The sequence below is a fragment of the Sphaeramia orbicularis genome, chromosome 1, assembly GCF_902148855.1.
Source record: "Sphaeramia orbicularis chromosome 1, fSphaOr1.1, whole genome shotgun sequence".
NCBI classification, from domain to species: Eukaryota; Metazoa; Chordata; class Actinopteri; order Kurtiformes; family Apogonidae; genus Sphaeramia; species Sphaeramia orbicularis.
Genome location: NC_043957.1, coordinates 46,544,296 through 46,571,757, shown reverse-complemented (window position 1 = coordinate 46,571,757; position 27,462 = coordinate 46,544,296). Strand labels below are relative to the sequence as shown.

The window sequence follows — 27,462 nt, the reverse complement described above, 5'->3', positions numbered from 1 at the left end:
TTCCAGAATGAAAGCTTAAGGGACTGTAGTCTGTCTACAATATACAGGAATGAAAATATGGAGCCACACTGTGCGATTTTAAGCTACCAGGCTCTGAACACAGCGCATCTAATCAAGCACACTGACCTTTTCGCCAGCATCATAAAATATTCATTGCAGCTGAACGTATTACTGGATGCATAGCATATTCGCATTCATTCTTTATGAGGAATAATCAGTTTCTGTGTAGAACCATGACAAATGCTGTACTTTACCTGACGTGAATAGGAGTTTAAAACCAATTTCTCCTTTTCTGCACCCCACTTTCCCTCTCAGTTCTTTGGAAAAAAAAAAAAAAAAAAAAAAAAGACACAGGGGAGGTACGTAATGATAATTGCACATCTCATCGTTAAGTTCAGATGAAATTATTAGCACCAGGTTTCTTTTTCTGTTCATGTCTAACATTAATGAGACAGACTTAGCAAAAAAAAACCAAAAAAAAAAAAACAGCACGTGGAAGTATGCCGTGCTGAATTAACAATGTGAGTGTTTAAGTCCTGCTGCTTCCGTTTATACTGACAGCTTGATCAAACAGTTGAGGTGTGGATGCAAATATAGCCTAGCAGTTAGTAAGACCCAATACATGTGCATATTTATCCGAGAAGCAGTAGCCGTTCTTAACAATTCCACGTGTATATAAATAAAAACTGTGGCAGTTACTTTTACCTTCAGCCTGAAAGAGATCACACAAGATGGGTTTTCACCATCCAGAAACAACAATATATTTTATTTACCAAGGTCACTTCTTCCAAAATGTCTCGTAAAAAATGAATAGAAATTGCTGAGGGCAGACGTATAAAAATAAAATCCCGGCAATTTCATGACACTGCCATGAACCACGGAGGCCAAGTAGTTTATCAAACCCCGACCCAAACCACAAATGTTCTGTAGGAAACTGGTCCTTGCCGGTCTAATTATGCCCCGGTGCTTCCACCTGTCTAACGCCGACTTCCAGTTCGCTTTTCTGCGCCGGCCTTCCCATCAGCATGTTGTTTTTGGGTGAACAGCTCTCAGGCTCCATGGTCATCACTTGCACCGAGTACCCATGAGCCTCTGCTGCCCACGATCGATCCAAGTCTACAAGGCCCATACACTGTTTACCTGAGGTGAAAAAGAAAACATGAAAAATAAATATAAGACCACACTAACACAGCAGTCACACTGATTTGTTAGTATGTATTTGTGGTTGCAAACAGAAGGACCGAAACTTTAAAATGTCTTCTTCAATTTGCGCATTTAAAAGACAAGGCAAATTAATTTGTATAGCACAATTCATACACAGGGCAATTCACAGCGCTTTACAAAAATGGAAAAGAGACAGGTTAAAAACACACAATTTCAATTCAAACATAATCAATAAAACATAATAATAATCAATTACAATAAAGTAAAAGAGAAGCGTGCAGATAGAACCCTTTCAGTTGTTATATGCACAGTTGAACAGAGCCGTTTTCAGCCTGGACTTAAAAGGATTTAAAAGCATTAAAAAGCATTTAAAAGGATGTACAAATCCAGTATAATAACAAAATCTAGAACATTATCTGAATAAGTGCATATCTAGTTATAATATAGAAGAATGCAAAAAAAATATGATATTATTGTGTGTTGCCCATTTGTAATTAATTAATTAATATAGACTATCATTATTAGGAGATATTATAACATTTATTAATGGTTGTATTTGTAGAAAATACTTAAAGTGCATATAAACATTATAGTTTACATTAAAAAAGGTCAATTATGCAAATCTGATTGTGTATGAGTTGACTAAAAAAGTGTATGTTAATGGTTTGTGTTATTGTAAAAATATATAGAAAAAAAGTGTGTTAACAAAGCAAAGGAGGTGGAATTAATTTAATTATTAGTTTGTAAAAATGGGGGTGGAAATTTGTAAGTTATACTTCTTCCCACTCCTTTTCGAGCGTTGAAAAATTTTGTTTGACCATGTTGTATGATTCTTTGTTATTTTGTTATTTGATGATTCTATGTGCTCAAAATAAAGCAAAACAAACTAACTAAGTCAGATTTAAGACTTTTTTTTTTTTTTTTAGACCATTATGACTGCAATTTAAAAGGTTGTTAGTGTTGAATGGGTTACGCTGGGAATGGTCTTTGTCGATGCCCTTTATGCAAATACAGAAAAATACAGGGTGAAGCCAGGCATTTAATGATGGCTTTATCTTTTTCCAACTCCCCAGATGGTTTTAAGGCGTTTATAACCAAAGCTCCTAATTTAAGTAGACAACAAATTTATTGATTTGAAAGGGCTTCAGTGAAACACTAAATGCCTCTGTTCTCAAGAGAGATTTTGTCGATTCACTCCCCCATATTTGATAAAAGTCACATTAACATATTATTTCAACAAATTACATCCTGAAATAATACTTCATTAAATACCATTAATTTACCATGAATGCTAATGAGATTTCCTCCTCAGTTATTAAAATCTGTTATGAAACGACACCAAATGATGCCAGAAATTTTTCAATTCAGTTGGTGCCTGTAAAAATGCTGAAGTCCAATCTACAGCCCTGTTAGCTCATTTTGCTTTTCACTGTGTAACAATGTAATCAATACAAGTTTTTTTTCCAAAAGTCCACATTTAAGACATTTAAGGATCATATTCACGACGCTCATTGGTTTTAAATGTTTCAAGACCAGTGGTGTAGTCCAGGGTATACGGTGGTGTATAGCGTATACCTACTTATGTTTCGGTCAACATTGTGTATACCCACTTCTAAATCCCCCCCGATGCACACCAAATTACTCATCTTTTTCCCTCGGATGGTGAAGCTATGACCCACCCCTACTCTGCCTCTAATTGGTTAGTACTCAGTGCCTTCACTGATTAGATTGGTTAACTTTAGGTATTGAGGACTGATGAGCCAATCAGAGGCAGAGTAAGGCGGGTCATGCTAGGAAAATATTGCTAACTAGCGCCAGTTCCACCTCTGGAGCCAGTTCCACCCCAGTTGATTGACAGGTCACTGCACATCTTGTTGAAGGATGTGCGATTATTATTACCTCTGCCAAGGAGGTTATGTTTTTGCCAGGGTTTGTTTGTTTGTCTGTCCGTTAGTGTGCAACATAACTCAAAAAGTTATGGACAGATTTGGATGAAATTTTCAGGGTTTGTTGGAAATGGGATAAGGAAGGAATGATTAAATTTGGTGGTGATCGGGGGTGGGGGGGCCCACGGGGGGGCACAGACCAGAAAATTTCATCAAAATCTGTCCATAACTTTTTGAGTTATGTTGCACACTAACGGACAGACAAACAAACAGACAGACAAACAAACAAACAAACCCTGGGAAAAACATAACCTCCTTGGCGTGGGGGGGCCCACGGGGGGGGCCCACGGGGGGGGCCACTGATCAGCCTTGGTGGAGGTCTGCGCTCTCCGAGTGCTTCTAGTTAACTCTGCCGTTATGCTTTCATTGGGGTTTGTCTGTCTGTCTGTCTGTCTGTCCATGTGCAAGATAATTCAAAAAGTTATGGACAGATTTGACTGAAATTTTCAGGAAATGTTGATACTGGCACAAGGAACAAATGATTACATTTTGGTGGTGATCGGGGGGGGTGGGGGATTTTTGTTTGTTTGTCTGTCTGTTAGCAAGATAACACAAAAAGCTCTGGATGAATTTGGATGAAATTTTCAGAAAATGTTCATACTGGCACAAGGAACAAATGATTAAATTTTGGTGGTGATGGGGGGGCGCTGATCTGCCTTGGTGGAGGTCTGTGCTCTCCGAGTGCTTTTCTAGTTGGAAATGCAAACAAGAAAGGAAGAATAAATGTGTTTCAAGTGACTGGCACATATTTAGAGAACCTACTTTCATGGAATACATAATTCTGAGGTAAGTTTTAAGGTGGTTTCAGAATGAGTCAATGTTTTAAAATACTGGTCATATGACTGCACATTTAAAGGAGAGATGTTGTCACCAATAGTTAAACTATGCGAGTAGGCTAATGTTATGAAAGGCTAACGTTATCCTATGTTTGCCTCATGTTGACTACATTTACATTCATGCAGCTGCTTGTGTGACCAGTAAAACCTACAAACTGCTCCTGATCAAGTCATGATAATTTTATAATAGTGAGCAAATACTGAGGATGGCTTTTTGGGTAAACTATACAGAGTAGTCTGACATGTCACTGTTTCTAAAACAGGGTGTTTTTTTCTGAATTAAGAAAAAAAAAAAAAAAAACAAAAATTGAGAGTGTACACACCTCTCCAGGGACCAATATACCACTGTTCAAGACATTTAAAGGAACAGCAGGCATGCTGTTAGACGTTTTAGACCAAAAAAACTAACAAAAAACAAATCCAATATACAAAAGCAAAATAGACTTAATTACCCCGCCCCCCGAAGGGGAGGCAAGGGGTATTGTTTTTGGTTCGGTTTGTTTGTTTCTTTATTTGTTAACACTCTAACAGCAAAAGTATTGGTTGAAGTCATACCAAATTTGGATTTATAGATTGCCAGTGACCCAGAATAGATCTGATTACACTTTGGGAAAAGATTTAAACTTTTTATGAATTTTTTATAACCCCACCATTTACTTATAATGGGAAAAATTTCAAATGTCTCTAAAACACATCAATTTTGTTTCAATTTACTTCAAACTTGGCACATATATAGAGGCAATTGATACGCTGACATCAGCACATGCATAGACACGATGACATCAGCTGGATCAATGCCAAAATAAGCTACAATACATGCGAGGGGTGGGGTTTGTTGGGCCTAGTGCCATTTGTTTTGAGTTGGTTTCGCTGCCAATTTTATGCAGCACAGCTTGATTTTTTTTTTTTTTTTCTTTCAAAAGGGCTTTTTATTAATAACAGAACATGAATAAGACATTCACTGTACAGGAAGGAGATTTTGGATTTTCTAAACAACATCAACCCATGACACAACACATAACCCTACCCAGACATGAACAGGTACAAACAACCACTGAAAAAATTTATGAAAAGACACAATGAAAATTATAAAAAAAAAAATATCAACAATCATGTATAAACAGCATTAATAAGTGCAGTATGGAAGAACATTTAAAAAAAGGACAATAGAAAAAAGGGCAAGGGAAAAGAAAATCAATAAAAATAAATATTAAAAAAAAAAACAATAATTAATACATTACAATTTATTTATTTATTTAAAAAAAAAACAAAAAAAACAAAACAGATTATTGTTGTGGGTGTCTCATAAAATACCAAGAAGGGGCACCATATTTTGTAAAATTTATTCTCTGATCCCCGAACAGTATATCTGATCTTCAAAATATATATTTTTTTATTGTCAATGGGCAACACTTTCATAATTACCTGTCAGCATATTGTTATGTGGTCTAAAAGGACATGAGTTTTATGTTATAGAAAATCTACCATGTGATGCTGATGATGGAAACATGGCTTTACTTTTCCATAATAGCATCAAACACCATCAGGTTCATCTGTGTTTACTTTTAGTCTTTTGATTTGGTCCAGGAGGAGCGATCCGCAGAAGGAAGGTATGTTGTTGTTTTTTTTATGTTTTCCTCCTAATTTTTGCACCTGTAGCTTTAAAGATTCTGCTTATTTTTCCTTAACCCTTTATTGGGCAAGTGACTATTTATGGTCATTTCCACATGCATTACAAGACAGTGACAGCAATAGTTGCAGTGAGGACAGTGAGTCAACAATCTCAGGTCCAATGCGGTCTCCAGGGTCTGTAAGGTCCACCTCTGCATGAACAGTGAGTGGACCTGCTTTGTTAGGTACCATGAAGTAATGGTACTAATGTAAGGAATGATGTTCAAAGGGAGAATGTGGATGTGGACTGGGGTCTGGATCAGTACTTATTTTGTTGTAATATTCTAAAAGTGATGTTCTTTTCACCTTACATGTGTTTTTCCTGTATTTTTTATTGAAACTGCTTGGATTTTTTTTTTTTTTTTGTGCCACTTACAGGTAAGGAACCAAATACAGTAACTTCACTGCCCTTGATTTTCAACAAAACAATAAACAAATTTTGAGAAATTTCACAAAAGTAACACATTCTTGTTCCATTTTGAATTTCAGAGTATTTCTATGCGTGTTTAAAACAGATAATTGTTAAGGTTGAGATATAAACTAGTACTTTCTTGGGTAAGTAAAGAATGAAACAAAAAATGTAAATATGGACGCCAAATATAGTCTTTAAAAACAATGAAAATTAATTGGCTCACCTTTTTTTTTGTGGACATCATTTAAAAACAGTAAAGTTGGTTTTAGTTTTCCCTGTATTTTTTATATATACTTCTTGGATTTTTTTTTTTTTTTGCCACTTACAGGTAAGGAACCAAATATAGTAACTTCACTGACCTTGATTTTCAACATAACAATAAACAAATTTTGAAAAATTTCACAAGAGTAACACATTCTTGTTACAATTTGAATTTCAGAGTATTTCTATGCGTGTTTAAAACAGATAATCATTAAGGTTGAGATATAAACTAGTACTTTCTTGGGTAAGTAAAGAATGAAACAAAAAATGTAAATATGGACGCCAAATATAGTCTTTAAAAACAATGAAAATTAATTGGCTCACCGTTTTTTTTTTTTGTTTTTTTTTTTTGTAGACATCATTTAAAACAGTAAAGTTGATTTTAGGATTCCCAAACAGTCATGTATCAGCTACAAATGACAAAATAAGTCTATCTTAAAGTTTTTATTTCACCCAACATGTTCATATTCCCCTGACTGTGCCCAAATGTTATTATTGAAGGAAAAAGATGCAAAATACATACAAGCACATATCTACAGCTGCATGTTACCACATAAATTACCATGAAACCTCGTACAAGTGATCGTGACTACATTACTCTGGTGATTCTTTACCTTTAGCACCACTATCATGTATCCTATATATGACATTAATATACAACCGCAATCAACAACTCTAACAGAGGAAATATAAGCTTATTGAAAGTTGCTGTCAGAGGCTCCAATTTTAGTTTCCAGAGTTTTTATCTCTGTAAACACCCACAGAAAGAGCTGGACTTTGGAAAGGAAAGACTTCTGCTAGCGAAAAATGGGGGACTTGAATCAAAATTGGCATCTCTTTTGGTTATATTATTATACAAAATAACAATGAATTATGTGACTATTTTTGGTCATTTCCACATACAATACAAAGCAGTGAGAGTAATAGTTGCAGTGAGGAGAGTGAGTCAACAATCTCAGGTCCAATGTGGTCTACAGGGTCTGTAAGGTCCACCTCTGCATGAACAGTGAGTGGACCTGCTTTGTTAGGTACCATGAAGTAATGGTACTAATGTAAAGAATGATGTTCAAAGGGAGAATGTGGATGTGGACTGGGGTCTGGATCAGTACTTATTTTGTTGTAATATTCTAAAAGTGATGTTCTTTTCACCTTACATGTGTTTTCCCTGTATTTTTATATATACTTCTTGGATTTCTTTTTTGCCACTTACAGGTAAGAAACCGAATATGGTAACTTCACTGACCTTGATTTTCAACAAAACAATAAACAAATTTTGAGAAATTTCACAAAAGTAACACATTCTTGTTCCATTTTGAATTTCAGAGTATTTCTATGCGTGTTTAAAACAGATAATCATTAACGTTGAGAAATAAACTAGTACTCTCTTGGGCAAGCAAAGGATGAAACAAAAAATGTAAATATGGACGCCCAATATAGTCTTTAAAAACAATGAAAATCAATTGGCTCATCGTTTTTTTTTTTAGACATCATTTAGAAACAGTAAAGTTGGTTTTAGTTTTCCCTGTATTTTCTATATATACTTCTTGGATTTTTATTTATTTTTTTGCCACTTACAGGTAAGGAACCAAATATGGTAACTTCACTGACCTTGACTTTCAACAAAACAATAAACAAATTTTGAGAAATTTCACAAAAGTAACACATTCTTGTTCCATTTGGAATTTCAGAGTATTTCTATGCATGTTTAAAACAGATAATCATTAACGTTGAGAAATAAACTAGTACTCTCTTGGGCAAGCAAAGGATGAAACAAAAAATGTAAATATGGACGCCCAATATAGTCTTTAAAAACAATGAAAATCAATTGGCTCATCGTTTTTTTTTTTGACATCATTTAGAAACAGTAAAGTTGGTTTTAGTTTTCCCTGTATTTTCTATATATACTTCTTGGATTTTTATTTATTTTTTTGCCACTTACAGGTAAGAAACCGAATATGGTAACTTCACTGACCTTGATTTTCAACAAAACAATAAACAAATTTTGAGAAATTTCACAAAAGTAACACATTCTTGTTCCATTTGGAATTTCAGAGTATTTCTATGCATGTTTAAAACAGATAATCATTAACGTTGAGAAATAAACTAGTACTCTCTTGGGCAAGCAAAGGATGAAACAAAAAATGTAAATATGGACGCCCAATATAGTCTTTAAAAACAATGAAAATCAATTGGCTCATCGTTTTTTTTTTTGACATCATTTAGAAACAGTAAAGTTGGTTTTAGTTTTCCCTGTATTTTCTATATATACTTCTTGGATTTTTATTTATTTTTTTGCCACTTACAGGTAAGAAACCGAATATGGTAACTTCACTGACCTTGATTTTCAACAAAACAATAAACAAATTTTGAGAAATTTCACAAAAGTAACACATTCTTGTTCCATTTGGAATTTCAGAGTATTTCTATGCATGTTTAAAACAGATAATCATTAACATTGAGAAATAAACTAGTACTCTCTTGGGCAAGCAAAGGATGAAACAAAAAATGTAAATATGGACGCCCAATATAGTCTTTAAAAACAATGAAAATCAATTGGCTCATCGTTTTTTTTTTAGACATCATTTAGAAACAGTAAAGTTGGTTTTAGTTTTCCCTGTATTTTCTATATATACTTCTTGGATTTTTATTTATTTTTTTGCCACTTACAGGTAAGGAACCAAATATGGTAACTTCACTGACCTTGACTTTCAACAAAACAATAAACAAATTTTGAAAAATTTCACTAAAGTAATACATTCTTGTTCCATTTTGAATTTCAGAGTATTTCTATGCGTACCCTATAAAAAGTTAGCACTAGCACTGTTGAGAATGAAATATACTACACAAATCTTTCAAAATCAAAACTGTCATCATAATCATGTATTGGATTTTTTTTTTCTTGTTGCATTACAAAAAAGGTGCCAAAAAGCAAGAATTGCAGAAAGATGTAGATAAGTCGCTGAGATAATCATATGCTACACACTCTAAATTGTCCTGATTCATGCCTAACTGAATCATCAAAACACCAAATGAGGCAACCTCTTTTGGGAGAATGGAGTGTTTGAAAATATACGCCAAGACATGCTACAGTTGTTTTTGAGACTCGTCGTGTCCCAGCACTTCACCAAAGCCCAATTTAAGCAGGTTTTCATCTCTCTAGTCTAGGGAAAGGTGTAGTGGTGTCATTATTACCTGCTCTGTTCACTGCAGAAAGCATATGTGATTTTACCACCTACTACTATGGTAATAATTACAGTCTAGTCTGCAGAGACACTTTGCATTTAGAAAGGCAGTCTGTGATTTTGCACACTTGGAGGTGTGTTTACTCAGTTTCATTAGGATTCTACTGACCCCACAAATCACGCAGTGAGTGATAGAGTCGTATCATACTGTGAAGGAGAAACCGAACGGAGCTTATAATTCTTGTTTGCTGTTTCTTGTGAGGGGCTCAAGGCCTATTAGTTACTATGCCGTAGAGTGTATTTGTCCACTGCCTTCCCTGTGCACTGCAAGCTTAAAGTATATCAGGGCTGTTGCAAAATAATTTTTGCAGCACGCTTCACGCTGATTACCTTCCTCTTTGGATTTTCTTTGAACGCTGACTTCAAATGTATTATGCAGTTTAGCAGGCAGGTAGCAGTTGGCAGCTTAAGTAAATAGGAGCTTTGGTCTGCCATGCTGTTCAAACTGTCATAGTCACACAGGCAAGCTCAGGAGAGATGAGATCAAATATAGTTAGAAAATGTTAGGGGGAGAGGTTGAGCCCCACTAACTGATACAGAGTAGAAGCTGCCGTGACAGGTGGTGTCAGGTACGTATGAAAGGGGCTTCAGACTGACGAGCCATTGGGGAGGTTTCTCAAATTCACAGGGACACTTTGATAAGCTGAAAAGCTATCAGGGTAAACGGAGCCCTCAACACCGTACACTGACGCTTCACCACAGGCCTGGTGGATTCAGTTGACAAAACACTTTCTCTATATCTGACACCCCTGATCGAGCAGCTGTTCACCGCAGCTGTTTTGTCACACTGAAGGAATGCCTGTGTTATACGCTTTTTCTGGCAAGTCTCAAAAGTCGAGATGCTTTTAAAAAGATAAAAGAAAGTCAATGAGGGATGAACCTCACAGAGCATCCGGGAATATATACAAAAATAAATGGATATGTGTTCAAAATGGAAGTAAACATCCCGTGTCAGTGTTCGGCTGTTATGTTACATTATATGAACAGAATGATAATGAAACGCTGGTCATTTCAAATAACAAAACAAACATACTCTAGCGCAGTGGTTCCCAATCTTGTTTGGCTCGTGACCCCATTTTAACATCACATTTTTGGCGACCCCAGACATTCAAAACGGAGACTTTTTTTTTTTTTTTGCTAAAATGTATTTGTTTTTGATCATGTAATAGTTTACCATGTTGCAAATAAACATTAATTTTAGATGACATTTAGTCTATATAATGTATATTATTATGGACGGACGCAGAAAACCCAAGTGTAGATTACTGCACAAAGTGAGAATTTGATTTTCCTTGGTCAGGATATGTACAGTCAATCCAGATTGTATTTACAAAACTGCCAATTAATACTGAACAAACAATAACTCAAACTAGGAATTATGAAAGAGCTGCAGCATCTGAAACTGACCAGAGTGAACATTTGTCTCTCAACTCACCGTATATATTTTTATTAGTAAGTTTTTATTCTTATCAATTACTAGAAATTTCAGGTGACCCCATTTGGGTCCCGACCCCAAGGTTGAAAAAAACTGCTCTAGCACTTTTGTTGTCTGATAAACATTAACAAGTATTATGTTAAAAAGTAACGATGAAGTCGTACCTATGAGCCGCCTTTCAGGAGGGAGCTGGACGGCAGTTTGGTCTGCAAAACGGCAAAGAATCATGTGTTCCTGAAACAAAGATATGTGATTAGTACACAGTTTGCATAATACAGGGCTAAAAATCAGTCCCTCCAGGATTTCGCGGGATTTTTTTTTTTGATTGTTGCAGCTTAAAATGCCTGATTTTGCGGCAGCTTTTCCATAAAATTGCGGTGAAAGTTTGAGGCTTCTTTTATTAAAGTCACAGGAACATGGGCATTTGCAAATTACCTACAACAGTCTTTTTTTAAGTTTTTAGCCTTAAAAAGCACCAGGAAGAAATGATTTTAAACAAAACAGACTTTTTTTCATTCATTCATTTATTTGTTTTGAGCAGCCAATGAGAGCAGAGCGTCACAGAACACTAGCCAATGAGAGTGTAGCGTCGCAGAACGCCAGCCAATCAGAGCGCAGTGTCACAGAACGTCAGCCAATGAGAGCGCAGCGTCACAGAACGTCAGCCAATGAGAGCGCAACGTCACGGAACGCCAGCCAATAAGAGCACAGTATCACAGAATGCCAGTCAATTAGAGCATAGGGTCACACAATCTGAGAGCCTGATCCTTAGTTTTTCTCTTTTCTGTTGTGCTGTTACACAGTTATAGCAAACATGTTTTGTCATAAATAACTTATATATACAAATGCAAAGTAGAACAACATCACTTTCATCCAAATACATGCAGTATGTTATTAATGAGTCCCTCCAGGATTTTGGGTTTTTTTTGATTTTGCAGCAGCCTTTCCAAAAAATCGTGTTGAAAGTTGCGGTGATTTGAGGCTTCTTTTATTAAAGTCACATGAACATGGGCATTTTCAAATTACCTAGAACAGTCTTTTTTTGAGTTTTTAGCCTCAAAAAGCACCGGGAAGCAATGATTTTAAACAAAACATTTTTCATTCATTCATTTGTTTTGAGCAGAAGAAAAATGAAATTTTTTTTGTGTACAAGGAACTAATATCAGAGCAAATACATTAATAATAAAGATGATCAAGACAAAATAACAGTTGCCATGTACACTAGTAATAACAAGATAAATTCAATCTGTACTGCTGAAAAAGGAGTGGGAAGAAGAAAACTGATTAAATCCCACCCCCATCTCACATTTATACAACACAACACATGACTTTTGCTTCCTTAATGATATAGTAGTATATTTAGGGTTAGGGTTAGATGGGTTACATGCACGCACGCAAGCACGCACGCACACACACACACACACGCACACACCCACACACACACACACACACACACACACACACACAGGGCAGCCAAACTTGGGTTGCTTTCTATCTAACACATAAGAGTAAACATTAATATTAACACCAAGTTTAATGACTATTTTCGTTTGTGAGCTCGTTTTTTAACTCTACACTCAGTCTTGCGCTCGCACTCCCTCATGCACACACAGGCACGCATACGCACACACACAATACACAGAAAGGAAAGCATGCCTCCACAGGTTCTTTCTTCTTCTCTTCTATTGCCTTATAGAGCAGATCTGCGCTAACCTTGACCCTTTCAGCTCCTGCTCTTGCTCTGGATCCAACAGCCTCTGTCTTTGGGACTTGTCTCGTCTTTCCTCTTCCAGTTTCAGCTGTTCTCCTGCATGTTTTGCAGTTGAAAAGTGTCTGTGGAGCAGCCACTTTCGTTCATGTTCCACCACAATAATGCTGGCAGTGCAAAACGGTATACTTCCGCTTTTATGTAACACATCTGGAAACTGACTTGCACAAACTTTGGCAGTGATATCTGTCGGTAAATATGAGTGTTTTGAATCGCACATGTCTTCATCTTCTCAACCGTCAACAAGGAAGTGAACGTGATGACATACATGTCACGTAGACAAGGGTGGGAGAAAGGGGGCTAAGGTGATTAGTCAAATTTGCAGAAAATTTGCAGTGATTGGACGAAATTGCAGCGCCGCGCAGAATTCGCAGTGATTGGTTGAATTTGCATTTATAGTTGCGATCGCAACATCGCAAATTCCTGGAGGGACTGAAAAATAATACCAGTCTGAAAACTGGAAATTTTAGTCATTATTGCACTTTAATAAAAAAAAAAAAAAAAAAAAAAAAAAACAAACAAGAAAGTAAGTAAATTAATAAATAAGTAAATAAAATAAAATAAGCCTAGAAACATTAGATGCATTCCCACCACAGGAACCTCATGTCCACAGGGAGAACTAAATTTAGTTCTGTGGATTTTAGTATTTTTTTAGTGGTTCAGGAACTCTGGGGAGTGAGCTTAGTGCACTGAGCATTTCTTGGTCAGTATGTGCAGAGTTCTACCTCAGCCTCAGAAAAAAGCATGTGACAGGTGGACTGTCAATAAAGTTCAGGCTTTTAAGGCAACTGTAAATATCCTGTTGCCCTGACTTGAGCTGTGGGACCTTCAGATACTTTGGGTAGAAATGGGCACGGTCAAGTGGTTATGTAGGATAAAAACAATTGTTCAGACGATAACACTGGTCAACAACAAATTTATTGTTTAAGTTTTTTGAGCTGATTTAGGATAATTTTGGTGTGCTGAATCCAAAAATCATATTAATTTTGCTCAATCAGGTCAACTTTCTGAACTATGCTACATAGTGGCTTTTTAACATTTTTGCTTACATTTACGGGCATTTTCACATCATATGATACAAAATTCTTTCATATTTCTTGCAATAAACGAGTTCTGAAGATTTTACTTTTACCAATTTATGATTAATGGTTTTTTTAATATTACAGGTGAATGAAATGGCTTCGACTAGAAGATCTTGCAAAAATAAGCCTGACGTATTCTGCTACATCTGCGGTGAATACATAATAAATAATAAATACATCCTGTTAGAAAATGATTTTTTTTCTCTTAAAACCTATTTTGGGTGAGAACTATATAAAAAAAATCAACTGATAAAGTCACAAAAATGTAATCAATTTTGTGAGAAGATCAAATTTTTCAAAATCAAATTAGCAAAAAAACCTGACCTGATTGAGAAAAACAGATGTCATTTTTGGATTTAGCGGTGCAAAATGGTCCTAATTCAGTTGAAAAAACCTAGACAACTTCCAAAAAACATTTTTTTGTAACCCAGTGTAATGAGTCATCCTACATTTACCTGGCATGTAAGTGTAATACATGGACGGAGAGGGTATTTTTAGTATTTTGAGGCCATGCAAAAACATTTGTCAATTTCAGCCATTTTCAGTGAAATCTTTATGAAAAACATCGCGCTTACGTAGGGTTAAAAAAAAACTACATAAAAAATTGGCACATTTTTAAGCATATCAAAAGTTGTGGTTTTCACTTGAAGCTGCCAAAATCAACATTACCATGGTGTCAGGTATATTGTTGAGTGCAACTCCTGCAATTTGGGTGAAAAAAAATTAATCGGTCTAGGATTGGGGGATATCAATATTAAGGGAAGTTTGGTTACATAGGGTAAAGTGATTTTGGTTACGTAGGGTACATTGTCAAGTTCTTGAGGCTGGTAATCAAAATTATCTGTCAAGCACACATGATTTAATATTATCCCGAGATCATGCTTGGAGTGAATAAGTATGAATAATGTTTAAAACAGATAATCATTAAGGTTGAGCTATAACTCAGTACTCTCTTGGGCAAGTAAAATATGAGACAAAAAATGTAAACGTGGACTCAAATATAGTCTTTAAAAACAATGACAATCAGTCGGCTCTCATTTTTTTTATAGACATCATTTAGAAACAGTAAAGTTAGTTTTAGCTACAAATGACAAAATAAGTCTATCTTAAAGTTTTTATTTCACCCATGTTCATATTCCCCCAACTGTGCCCAAATGTGACTAGTGAAGGATAAAGATACAAAATACATATAAGCACATATTTACAGCTGCATGTTACCGCATAAATTACCATGAAACCTTATACAAGTGATCGTGACTACATTACTCTGGTGATTCTTTACCTTTAGCACCACTATCACGTAGACATAAAATAGACGAGGAAGGTTATTATTGTTATTAATTATATAAGGAGAAGGGGTGGGAGTTTATAAGTTGTACTTCTTCTCACTCCTTTTCGAATATGTATTTTATGTCTTATGTTTAAGTGTTTTGCTTATTTATTTTCTTCTGTTTGACATTCATGTTCGAAATAAATACATCAATCATTCCATCAATCAATCAATCAATCAATTTTTCTTTGCTACTGCATAAACTCAGATATAAATCCTGTGTAAATATCCCCATTAGAGTGCTGTCTTTGCTGTCACTGGACTGTGCATCATTTTTTAATCATCAAAAATGAAATGCACTTTTTTAAAAAAACATGATGACAAATGTTATAGAGAGCTTTGTGGAAGTCACATAACTCAATTTAAAGGAGTGATATTTTGCTTTTTTAAAGGAAATATGTATTTTAAAACATTTCCCTGTGGTCTACATAACCTGTAAATGCTCTGCTTGGGTCTGAATTCTTCATTAACTCACCTCCACAGGTCCATCCTCAACCCTCTTTCTGAGTAATGACACCAGAAAGGTCATTTTGAGCCCGGGCCCTTTAAATGCAAATGACCCACTTCATGCCCCACCCCCTCCAGGTTGCTGACCGTGTTTCTCTGTCCTGTTCAACCACTTGAGTTCGTTAATAAAACCAACAACTGAACATTTTAGGTAATCGGCTCGAAGTTTGGACATACTAGCGGCATTGTACCCGTGGTGCCATTGTACGATAGCATGAGAGGCTAAAATGCCCTCCTGTGGTGCAACAGCTGCATTGTACCCATACGCCCTCCTGTGCTGCAACATCGATCGGGCAACGTGCATTATATAGTAGGATTTTCAGTTTTTATTACAACTGCTGCTGCTGATAAACAATTATGTCGTACTCGGAGAAATGCTCATCGGAAGTCTTGACCTTAAATGTCGTGATGTAACTAGTTATAAAACGTAACAAAGTAAGCAGGAATTGAAACAGGTTGTAGAAATCCACTTGTTTTTTGCCGGAATTAATATAAAGATAGCTTTGCAGCACCTGGAGGGTTCAAATTCAAACTTTATGAACTATTAGGGTCAAAATACACAAATAAATGTACCAAAGACTAATAAAAGTGGGTTTAGCAAAATATGACCCCTTTAAACATGCTGTGTGCATATTTTCCTAAAAAAAAAAAAAAAAAATAGAGGAACACCCTGGTAATTTATTTCCCACCATAGGACAAGTTTTTCTGTCCTGTTTCTACCTCGTTACGCTTCAAGGAACAAGTGACTCGGGAGAGTGTTTAGTCATCTCTAACCTGTTTTGCTTTAATTGATTCCATTCCTCACTCCACAGGGTTGACACCGAATGCAAGGCCACGGAGCAGGTGCTTAAAGTTAGTGCTGAGTACCAATATCTCACACCATTAGCCCCTAACTCCGGCAATACGCCATTTATCAGTGTGCTGTCATTTTGTTTAAGTACTGGAGCTCAAGAAGGATGACTATGGTCTGCTCAAAAACAATATAATACTTCACTATGTAGCTTTTATTTCTACCAGTACCTTCTGAGCAACCTAGACACAGGAAACAGTGGGGATCTGTAAACCAAGCACAGACAAATGGCAAATACCAAAAAATGCTTGTGGAAACAAAACCGTAGGGGCAGACGGGAGTTTCAGAGCTCATGTTTAAAGTGACAGATATTGTGTTTTCTGGTTAAAACAGAAAATAGAGTTCCCCTCCTGTGTGGCTATATGTTTTGGTCTTATTGTCCGAGAAAGAAATATGGGATTGGTGAGTTGTTTTACTCACAGGGTTTTTGTAAAAGTAGTAAAAATGTTACAATCCACCATTTTAAAACAGTACTTTTGCCCGGTGTCTTGTAAATAATATATAATCCTCTGCACATACAGAGCTCTGTTGGTAGACAGTGGTTTCTCTTAGGGGCACAAAAGAAAAGAAGTTAGAGGAGGTCCGATGTTGTGACATGTCAACTCTTGAGGTTGCTATGGCTAGGACCTGCAGCAACTTTGGCTCAGATTCCCCCCAGGGGCACTGACAGGTCCCATACATCATCTGGGGATGGGATGGGCCCTCCCAGAGTACAGCGCCGTGTCTGTGCTGAGCGATAAGGGATTGAGACTAGAGGTGTGAGCCATACACTTGTAAACACCTGGAAAATCTTGGCTTTAAAGACAGTGATGAGCCCAGAGGTCTCATTAATTTTATATTATGGTCTGGTAAAAGTAGCAAAGAAAAACAAAGCAACTGCACAGAAAGAAGAAGAAAAAAAGAGTAAAACTTAAGATAAAAACTGTCTTTTCTTTGGGTTATCCAACTAAGCGATTGCGTTCATCTCTGCTTGTCTATTTGTTTATCAAACATTTGCTTGACTCTCATCCGGCTGCTATGTGTTGATGAGTGTCTAAGAACTTCTAAGCACTTTCACCTTTCAATGGGCCATTGCACTCTAGTCTAGGCATGTCAAACTGTAACTTCCAGCTCAAAGCTACTGATTACTTCTTTTAACACAGTGTAATCTGAATAAATTGCAATTAAATAAAGAAAATCCTGTCTCGCAAAAGCCAACATTGGGACCAAGGTTATAATAGTTTTGGATTTTTCATTATAGTTTAGTTGTATTTAGTTTTGATTTTTTTTTTCTCTAATTCAGTTAGTTTTAATTATTTTTTAGAGCAGGTTTGCTAGTTTTTATTAGTTTTTGTTATTTTCTAAATGCTTAGTTTTAGTTTAGTTTTTTTATATCTCTTATCTTCTTCGCCGTCAAATTCAAATAAATCCCAGACAGGACTCTGCTGCTTTTTCCCCAACTTTAATTTCCATGTTTCCAGGTAGAATTAGGATGAGAAGTCAACTCTAAATGACAAGTGACGATAAGTGACGGACCGTTAAATATCATATGCTGTCAGCAGCTAAAATTGCTTGAGGTAAATAAATTGATATCATATCAAGGGAATTTTATCCATAATTTTTATTCGTTTTAGTTAGTTTTGTAAGCACACAATACAGTTTCAGTTAGTTATTGTTTTTTTTCTTTTAATAATAGTTTTTATTTATTTCAGTTAACAAAAATGTTTTTACAATTCTAGTTTTCGGCATTTCGTTAGTTTTTGTTAACGATAATAACCTTGATTGGGACAGTAAAAGATGTGGGAAAAATGGAAAAATGTATATGCATACCTTGTAAGTCAGAGTGTCTTGGAATCGTGGGCTGAAAAAAAAAAGTAGAAGACATTTTAATGTTAGGATGAGGTGATGTGAAATGTCTACTGATCTTTAATCTGTATTCTCTATGGAATCTCTTTACAAACAAACAAATTAGTAAGTACTAGCAAATCTAAGACTAAGAAAACAAAAAACAACATTAATTATCTGTAAAAACAAACCTATAATCTATGGGAAAAAAAGGATTTTCATAAAGCGGGGCTTTGCTTGCGACATGGGAACAAAGTCTGTTTGTTTGTGATGGTTACACACAGTGGGAGCTAATTAAAAATCAACATGAGGAAGGTCAGAGGTCATTCGGTCGGGCGGGTCACATGGAGAGACGGATGGCTAAAGTCTTAATGAAATGGGCAGTTTAGTTTCACAGCTCATAAAAACCTGTAAACTGCTTGGAATGTCTACACCTGCAGAATATCCATATGAGTACCTGGAACATGACCGGGGGGGAACTACACTAAAAGTAGCATGATGAAGATTGACACAGTCAGGTGCGTAGGGCCTTAACTCACACTACACAACTGCCCTCCGGAAACATAGCCTCTTGTTGTCTATTACAGCTGCAGTCTCTTTGCTGTCAGTCTTAAATATTTTATGAGCAGTGAGAATAGGTGAGGTGTCAACTTAGCAAAAGTGAGGTGAGAAACTACTAAGAATGTGAAAACTTCTAAATATTTATACTGTATGCCGAAGGCCCCCCATCCCCTTAAGGCACAATTTTTTGGGTCAGTTGTGCCACAGAAAATATTTATTGCTTGTCCTTGGGCAGAGGTATCTTAAAATCACATATCACAGCAGCTTAAACATAAAAAACCATTTGGCCACTGTTGTACCGGATGTGTAAGGTTTATTACATTCCAGGTAAATACAGGACCAGTGGGACTTTTCACATGGAATTGAGTATCTTGCTCAAAGATGCGAATACCAAAGATACAAGAATTCTATCTTCGGGGGCAAACACATCACAGCCTTGGGGTTTTTGACCACATGCCTGAATGAATCCTATGGGAGATGTGGTTCAGTTCACTGAACAAACAAGTATAATGTAAAAACTACTGGTTCCATAAGAATCAGACGACCTCTAGGATGATCTTTAGCATCTTATCCATAGACTAGACCAGTGGTTTCCAACCTTTTTTGGTTTGTGACCCCATTTTAACATCACAAATTTCTGGCAACCCCAGACATTCAAAACTGAGACTTTTTTTTTTACTAAAATTAATTTGTTTTTGATCATGTAATAGTTTGCTATACTATGTTGCTAATAAACGTTAATTTTAGATGACATTTATGTTTATGTTTATGCATTTGGCAGATGCTTTTTTCCAAAGTGACTCGCAGGGGAAAACCAATCAAATCACTCAGTCAATCAAATTTTATTTATACAGCGCCAGATCACAACGAAAAAGTTATCTTATGACACTTTATATATAGAGTTGGTCAAAACCAGACTCTAAGCCAATTTACAGAAACCCAACAGAATCACTTGTGACTGGTGACAGTGGCGAGGAAAAACTTCCCTTTAACGGGCAGAAACCTCGCGCAGACCCAGACTCCTGGAGGATAGCCGTCTGCCTTGACCAGCTGGGGTTAAAGAGAGAGAGTGAAGAAAGAGGAAAAGAGAGAGCGATAGAGATAGAGATTTATTTATATTTAGTCTATATAATGTATATTATTATGGATGGAGGCAGAAAAATCAGGTGTAGATTACTGCACAAAGTGAGAATTTTATTTTCCTTGGTCAGGATATGTACAGTCAGTCCAGCTTGGATTTACAAGGCTGACAATTAATACTGAACAAACAAGAACTCAAACTCTGAATTATGAAAGAGCTGCAGCATCTGATACTGACCACAATGAACATTTGATGCTTCGGTTTCAGACTCACAGTTTGTCTTTATGTACTGGGATTGTCTCTGTCAACTCACCATATATTTTTTATTAGTAAGTTTTTATTTATTTATTTATTTATTTTTTATCAATTACTAGAAATTTCAGGTGACCCCATTTGAATTCCAGGTGACCCCACGTGGGATCCCGACCCCAAGGTTGAAAAACACTGGACTAGACAATTCCAACGTCACCTGATATGATTTAACATTAACGAAATGGTTATTTGGTGCATTTGGTGACAGGCTAGGCCCACTTACAGTCTGTCATGTAGTTGAACCATGGGCCAAAAACACAAACATTTTTCCCTTTCAGAGTTCACAAAACATATCACAAATGTCTCCCATCATGGCTGAAAAATCCACTCTGCTGCACCGCTAGACTAAGTGAGACTAAGTAAACATTAGAAAAATGTTGGCTAACATCATCGGCTCACAGTGATACATACACCTGATCAAAACGTACGCAAATGAGGAGCAGGTGAGCCACTCCACTTTCATCATTTCAACAGTGAAACAGGACATACTGAAATCTTCCATCTTTAGTTGTAGTATCTTTGTATCCTGTTTTCGCATTTGTCCATTAACTAAAGTTAGAAACCTTGAAAAGCCCTTATCACAGCTTTGAAACATAATGTGTCCGCACTTGAAAACCCTCATCCTTCAGTCCACGGCAAAGTTTCTGCGCATACCCACAGACAAATGGATAGACGACAAACTGATGACAATTCCCTGCGGCGAGGGCAAAGGGTGAAAACTGCCAGTTAAAGTACTTACTCCACTTTTTGACCACTGTTTCTTTAGCCAAGTGATTTAAAAGAAACACAAACAGTGGTGAAAAGGCCCTGTTGAGCCGCATTATGTAATAAATTCCCATTATGTAATAAAAGTTCAAAATGTAATAAGAATGTCACGTCATCTTGTAATAAAGCCGCATTATGTAATAAACTGACGCATTTTGACACACTTGACACATTTTTATTTTCAGGAAAATGTAATGTGCTAAATTAATCTTTAAACTGTGTGGTTAAAGTTCTGATTACATTACCTGTAGCTCCTGTGACTAATTTCTTCTAAATTGCTCTGAAATTATATTAATTTGGATTGTTATTACATAATGAACAATGTTATTACATTTTTTTAATTATTATTTTTTTAAGTGCATTTTGTAATAAATTTCTCAAATTGTAATAACTTACTACGTAATGTGAAAAAATTTACTATATAATGCGTTGACGTAGTTTATTACAAAATGCATCAGTTTATTACATAATGCGGCTTTATTACAAGATGACGTGACATTGTTATTACATTTTGAACTTTTATTACATAATGGGAATTAATAATAATAATAATGCGGCTCAACAGGCCCTTGAAGGAGCAGACTGAACACTGATATTCTGTCCTATTCAAGTCTGTACTAAACAGGACACCGATTTTCCAACACAGTGGTCACATCACGGTGCAAAACAATAAAAAGGCATCGTAATGTAGCCAAATACAAAAACACGTAGCTCTGATCCAGCAACTGTCACCATTTTGGACAACATGCTTTAAGCCAGTGTTTTTACAACTTTGGGGTCGGGACTCCACATGGGGTCGCCTGGAATTCAAATGGGGTTGCCTGAAATTTCTAGTAATTTATAAAAATAATTAAAAAAAAACCCTTTGTAATAAAAAAAATCTATAGTGAGTTGACAAAGACAATCCCAATACATAAAAGACATGACAAACTGTGAAGCTGAAACTGAAGCACTGTGGTACTGTTTATCTTTCAAATGTTCATTGTGGTCGGTTTCAGATGCTGCAGCTCTTTCATAATTCATAGTTTGAGTTATTGTTTGTTCAGTATTAATTGTCAGCCTTGTAAATCCAAGCTGGACTGACTATACATATCCTGACCAAGGAAAATAAAATTCTCACTTTGCGCAGTAATCTACACCTGGCTTTTCTGCCTCCGTCCAAAATAATATACATTATATAGACTCAATAGTGTCTAAATTTAATGTTTATTTGCAGCATAGTATAGCAAACTATTACATGATGAAAAACAAATTAATTTTAGCACAACAAAGTCTCAGTTTTGAATGTATGGGGTCTCCAAAAATTTGTGATGTTAAAATGGGGTCACGAGCCAAAAAAGGTTGGGAACCCCTGCTTTAAGCACAGACCAACTGTTACTGTATCCATAGTAAATTAACACTGATTCATCTGGTCGAGAGTATATCATACCCCACCCTCCTGTCTATCATCACTAGAGCAATCAAATAAATTAAAATACCAAAATAAATATCGCATGAAATGTTATATCCTGGATATGACCATAACTTCATAACTGGGATACTCCTGCATATGCCACAATTAATATGTATGTTTCATACTATCACTAATCAGTCTCTCCAGAAAAATGCAGGCAAAAATCATTGTTTATGTGATGGAATACAAGTTTTTTTTTAAAAGTGATTTTATGTAGTGAAATTGAAGGAATTTGCAAAAAATGCGCATAGTTGCTAAAATATGCGAGAACTGGAAAAACATGTGTTTCAATAAAAAAAAACTTAAAAAAAGATTCCGCTCCCACACCTTGTTCTAACTAGGCTATTACTAAATGAAAAATATCTAATTACATCCTATGATAAGCAAATATACAAGTAGTAAGCATCCACTACATCACATCACTTCTCAAAATAACTTTATAACTGAAGCTTTGTTTAGACACACATTACTTAAATATTTTTTTTCCTGGATTGTTAGAATGTTAGAATATTAAATCTAATCAAAAGTCTCTTATGTTGGATGGAATTACTAGTTCTATGTCTAACCCTCCCCCTTTATCTGGGATTGGGGCCCAGAAAATGACCCAAAAGAGACACTCAGAGTTTTGTTTTGTTAGTTTTTTTCTCAACTTTGGTTTAGTTTCTAGCCTTATGCTCCACTTAGGAGCCTATAACAACTCACAGTAAAACATAACTTTTTTTTTGCCATAGCTATAAAATTTTCAGAGTCACTGTGAATGAAACTGTGAGAAATTATGGTACTGTAACTGGTCTGGCCCTAATTCAGGTTCATTGCTTTTTTTTTTTTTTTTTCAGATCCCACACCTCAAATGCAGTGATATACACTCCTGATCAAAATTTTAAGAACAGTTGAAAAATGTTAAGAATTTATATTTTGCACTGTTAGATCTTTTAATAAGGTTCTAAGCAGAGTTTCAACATGCAAAAAGAAGAAATGGGAGACAACAAAAATTTGAGTAAGCAATTTATTGAAAAACTGAAATAGGCTGTTCAAAAGCCGATCAAAAGTTTAAGACCACAGCCTTTAAAAGAAAAAATCTGTGCAAAAATGTGCATTCAATGTCATTTTCTGTCAGGTATTCACACTGTAATGACCTCCTGATGGCAAAGGCAAAAAAGCTTTGAATGTTGAATTGTTGAGCTGCATAAGCAAGGCCTCTCGCAACGTGCCATCGCTGCTGAGGTTGGACGCAGCATTGAATCCACATTTTTGCACAGATTTTGGCTTTTAAATTTTTTTTTTTTTTTTTTTTTGCCTTACTCCCATTTCTTCTTTTTTGCATTTTGAAACTCTACTTGGGACCTTCTTAAGATCCAACAGTGCAAAATGTGAATTCTTGCAATTTTTCAACTAGTCAACTAAAATTTTGACTAGGAGTGTACTCTAGTGTGACAGAGAAAAAAAAACATTTACTTTAATATCCCGTACGTGATAAGAGAATTAGATTGATAAGCCAAAATTGATAATGGAATCGGAATTGTTAAATTCTTATCAACTCCCATCCCTACAGGCAGTGTATAAATGTGATATTATGTTGGTGTTTGTTTTCCTCACCATGGGAGTGACTCACTACTCACTCTAGTGGCCACATAAATCCAATAGACTGTGGTCATGAATAGATTCAGCTCATATCTCTACAATGCAGTACACTGATAACTTTAACATTACTTGGGAGGTCTATATTCTAAATACTCCAAATAATCTAACCCCTTTAACCCATAAGGACCCGTTGTGACTTTTGCGGCAGTTACTAAACTAATTTTTCTCTCTATTTAAACTTTCTTAAGTGATTTATTTTGATTTATTACAATATTATCTTCTGAATTTTGCATTTTTTTCCCAGTAGAAATCGTGTATTTTCGTCCGTTTAATTGACTGTCATGTAAATGTTCATTAAAGCTCAGCGTAAAGTCAAATGTTATTATATCAAAACAGAAAAAAATGAAGAAATAGTTACTTTTTCAGTCCAATCTCTCATTAATTAAACATTAACCTAATGTGTCCATCCACTGTCATTGATCCAACTCCATGGATTTTACTGGTGAATCAATGTTGTTGAAGATGACGGTGTTTCTACGTTCACTACGGAGCCTCTGAACGTCCAAATGGGTCATATCTGATGACCATGAAAAGATGAATAACTGTATTTACACCAATTATTTACATGTATTAATAGGATAAGTGGAACAGTTTAGATCAGTAGATGCTTTTGGTCAACAGTGGATGTTTGGGTCTTTATGGGTTAAATGAGATGCATATGGGGGCGGCCATGGCTCAGATGGTAGAGCAGGTTGTCCAATAACAGAAGAGCTGGCGGTTTGAATCCCGCTCTGTCCATGTGCTGTTGTGTCCTTGGGCAAGACACTTCACCCTCCTTGCCTCCAGTGCTGCTACTCACACTGATGTATGAATGCGTATGAATGGTGGTCGGAGGGGCTGTAGGCGCTAATTGGCAGCCACGCCTCCATCAGTCTACCCCAGGGCAGCTGTGGCTACAGATGTAGTTTACCACCACCAGAGGGAGAATGTGTGAGTGAATGAATAATGGATCCTCTGTACGCACTTTGAGTATGCGTTCATAGAAAAGCGCTATATAAATCTAATCCACTATTATTATTATTATTATTATTATTATTATTATTATTATCATTATTATTATTATTATTATGGTCTGAATTCACTGCACACGTCCAAAGACTGCTCCTAAAAATGGTACATTATCACCATATCCCACATGTGTAACGGGAGAACTTTTCAGAAGAAAAAGGCTGAAATTGGATTATATTCCAAATGCATATTCTGTTTGGACATATCCAAATTACCTGTATCTGATTTAGAAGATTGTCTTATGTGGAATAACTGCAGAATAACAGTGTTCTTGTAAACAGGGTGTTTGATAGTTTAACTAGTTGCCTTTTTTACAACTTGTATTTATTGTCCTTGTCTGAATTTTTGGAGTGATGTAGCTACATTCCAAGAAGTGTGGTCATGACTAATGCAATACAAGATAAAAGAAAATGAGACGCTGATTGTAGTAAAGTGAAATGATCTGCTCCAAAATATGACCTTAGCAGTGATTAGAGTACAAGTTTTCTGGAACTTAGTGAAAAAATGGTGCAGACCTAAACAGCAGCTCTGTTTTGTAGCTTTGGCATCAAAATGTTGTTTTACCGACAATTTATTTTTTTATGGTTGTTAAGCCATTACAGTTCCCATAGTCAACAGAGCGCTGTCATGACAACAGGATCAACACCATTAAACCTCAGCATGTCTCAGCACTTTTCTACCTCTGATGCTGTTTTTTTCTTCTGTTACATCAACAGGACGTCAAATTAAATGGTTAATTTTCTTCAGCGTTCAATTTGTTTGTGCAGTTCTAACAAGGGTAGTATTTTGTTCCTGATCTTTCAGCTGTTTTTTTTGTTTTTTTTTCTGAGAGTCTGTTATATACGTGACAAGCTGTGCACGGAGAGCCCAGTTCTCTGTTGCCGATAGAACGATGCTGAGTTTGAAAAGGTGAGCGGCAGACCCTGTTGTGAAGATGATGTGACGCCGCTGCCTCATACCGTCAGTGGCAATGATATGAGACAGGAGGTGAAGAAAAGGCAGCAACAAGAGATACAGACTGTTTGTATGTGTGAAGGAGTGAGAGCTTGAGTGTGAAAATGATGGCGAGCGACAGCCCTAAAGACTAACACAAAAAAACAGAAAGAAAAACACAGACAAAACCGCGAATGAAAGTCAAGAAAAGCAGCAGTGTTTGCAGAGGCCTAATAAGAATACTACAAGGTCAGAAACAAGATTTTAAAAAGCAAAAAAAAAAAAAAAAACTAGTCAGTGTATTGAATTGCTGGGAGTAGGTACAAACCTCCTGGGGAAGGAAAACTTGTTTGCGTTTTGGATGAAGCCGTAGCAACAAGGGCTGATGACAAAGGCGGCTCCTGCCTGGATGCAATGCTCCATCACCATGTCTGTTGCAATCCCGCATGCATGGAGGGCAACCTGAGGGGAAGAAAACAGATCAAAGCATTTTTCTTTTATCAGAATTCTGTGTTTGTTGCTTTTCTGCGAACTTTCTTTGTTGGACAGGAATGCCAAAACTGAGAGCACTTAAGCAGCGCAAGCTCAGTGGCATTGATTATTTCGTAATGACTACTGCTATTGAATACAGCTGTTCTCTCAAAGGTGCACACTTGAGTTCGAACAAACAAAATGTATTACGGCTTCAAGAGTGGAGGCACGGATGTATCAGGAGACCCATCGAGTGGGTAAACTGTGCGTGCTGATGAACACCTAGCTATGTATTAGTAATGAGACAGTTATATATTGACTGAATGTGATGCAGCTAAATATTCCAGCCAGCTATTCTGCCAAGTCCATCTGCAAAAATGTATAATGACTGCACAAAGGAAATGGCTTTAATATCCACAGCACAGAAGTAAAAATGGATGATATCCTCTCACACATTAGCTAAATAGATTCTCTGTTAATGGTCCAAATAAAATGCATTATCAACACATCTCAGTATGACAATAGTTACTCAGGCACACCAACATGAACCCGACTCAAGCAGCTATGTCAGACTTGTGCTCTTGTTTTCCAAGAAGTTGTCACTTCTTGGCGTCTGTGTGTCTGAATCTGCGCTATGTTGCCTTGACAGCAGTGCCACAGAGCAGAGGTTCAGTCTCGATCAGGACAGGACTGAGCCAAGATTTGCTGCAGCTCAAAAGACTAGGGAACATAAAACCGCTCTCAAAATGTCCAAAACTACTCATAAAGTCACCCAACTGTCTGTGCAGGGGTACATTTCACAGAGTTGCAAAAGCTCTCCTTAGAAGTGACACTGAAGCACACAACAAGAAAAAAAAACAAAAAAAAAAGGAAGAAAAAACACAGCAGCACATCTTGAAACCTGGAAAG

General features: G+C 36.3%; 1 protein-coding gene across 2 annotated transcripts in view; it reads right to left on the bottom strand.

Moving 5' to 3' along the window:
- Positions 1–745: 745 nt before the first annotated feature.
- Positions 746–27,462, bottom strand: part of gstcd (glutathione S-transferase, C-terminal domain containing) — a 92,772-nt gene continuing 66,055 nt past the window's right edge. The window contains exons 9-12 of one of the 2 annotated variants that reach the window (XM_030146414.1): positions 26,411–26,544; positions 18,314–18,344; positions 11,132–11,201; positions 746–1,140 (exon numbers count right to left, since the gene is read on the bottom strand). In XM_030146414.1, coding sequence (XP_030002274.1) covers positions 950–1,140; positions 11,132–11,201; positions 18,314–18,344; positions 26,411–26,544 — 426 coding nt within the window. In that variant the 3' untranslated portion in view covers positions 746–949. The remainder of the gene's footprint in view (positions 1,141–11,131; positions 11,202–18,313; positions 18,345–26,410; positions 26,545–27,462) is intronic. The other variant, XR_003936539.1, reaches the window with a different exon arrangement.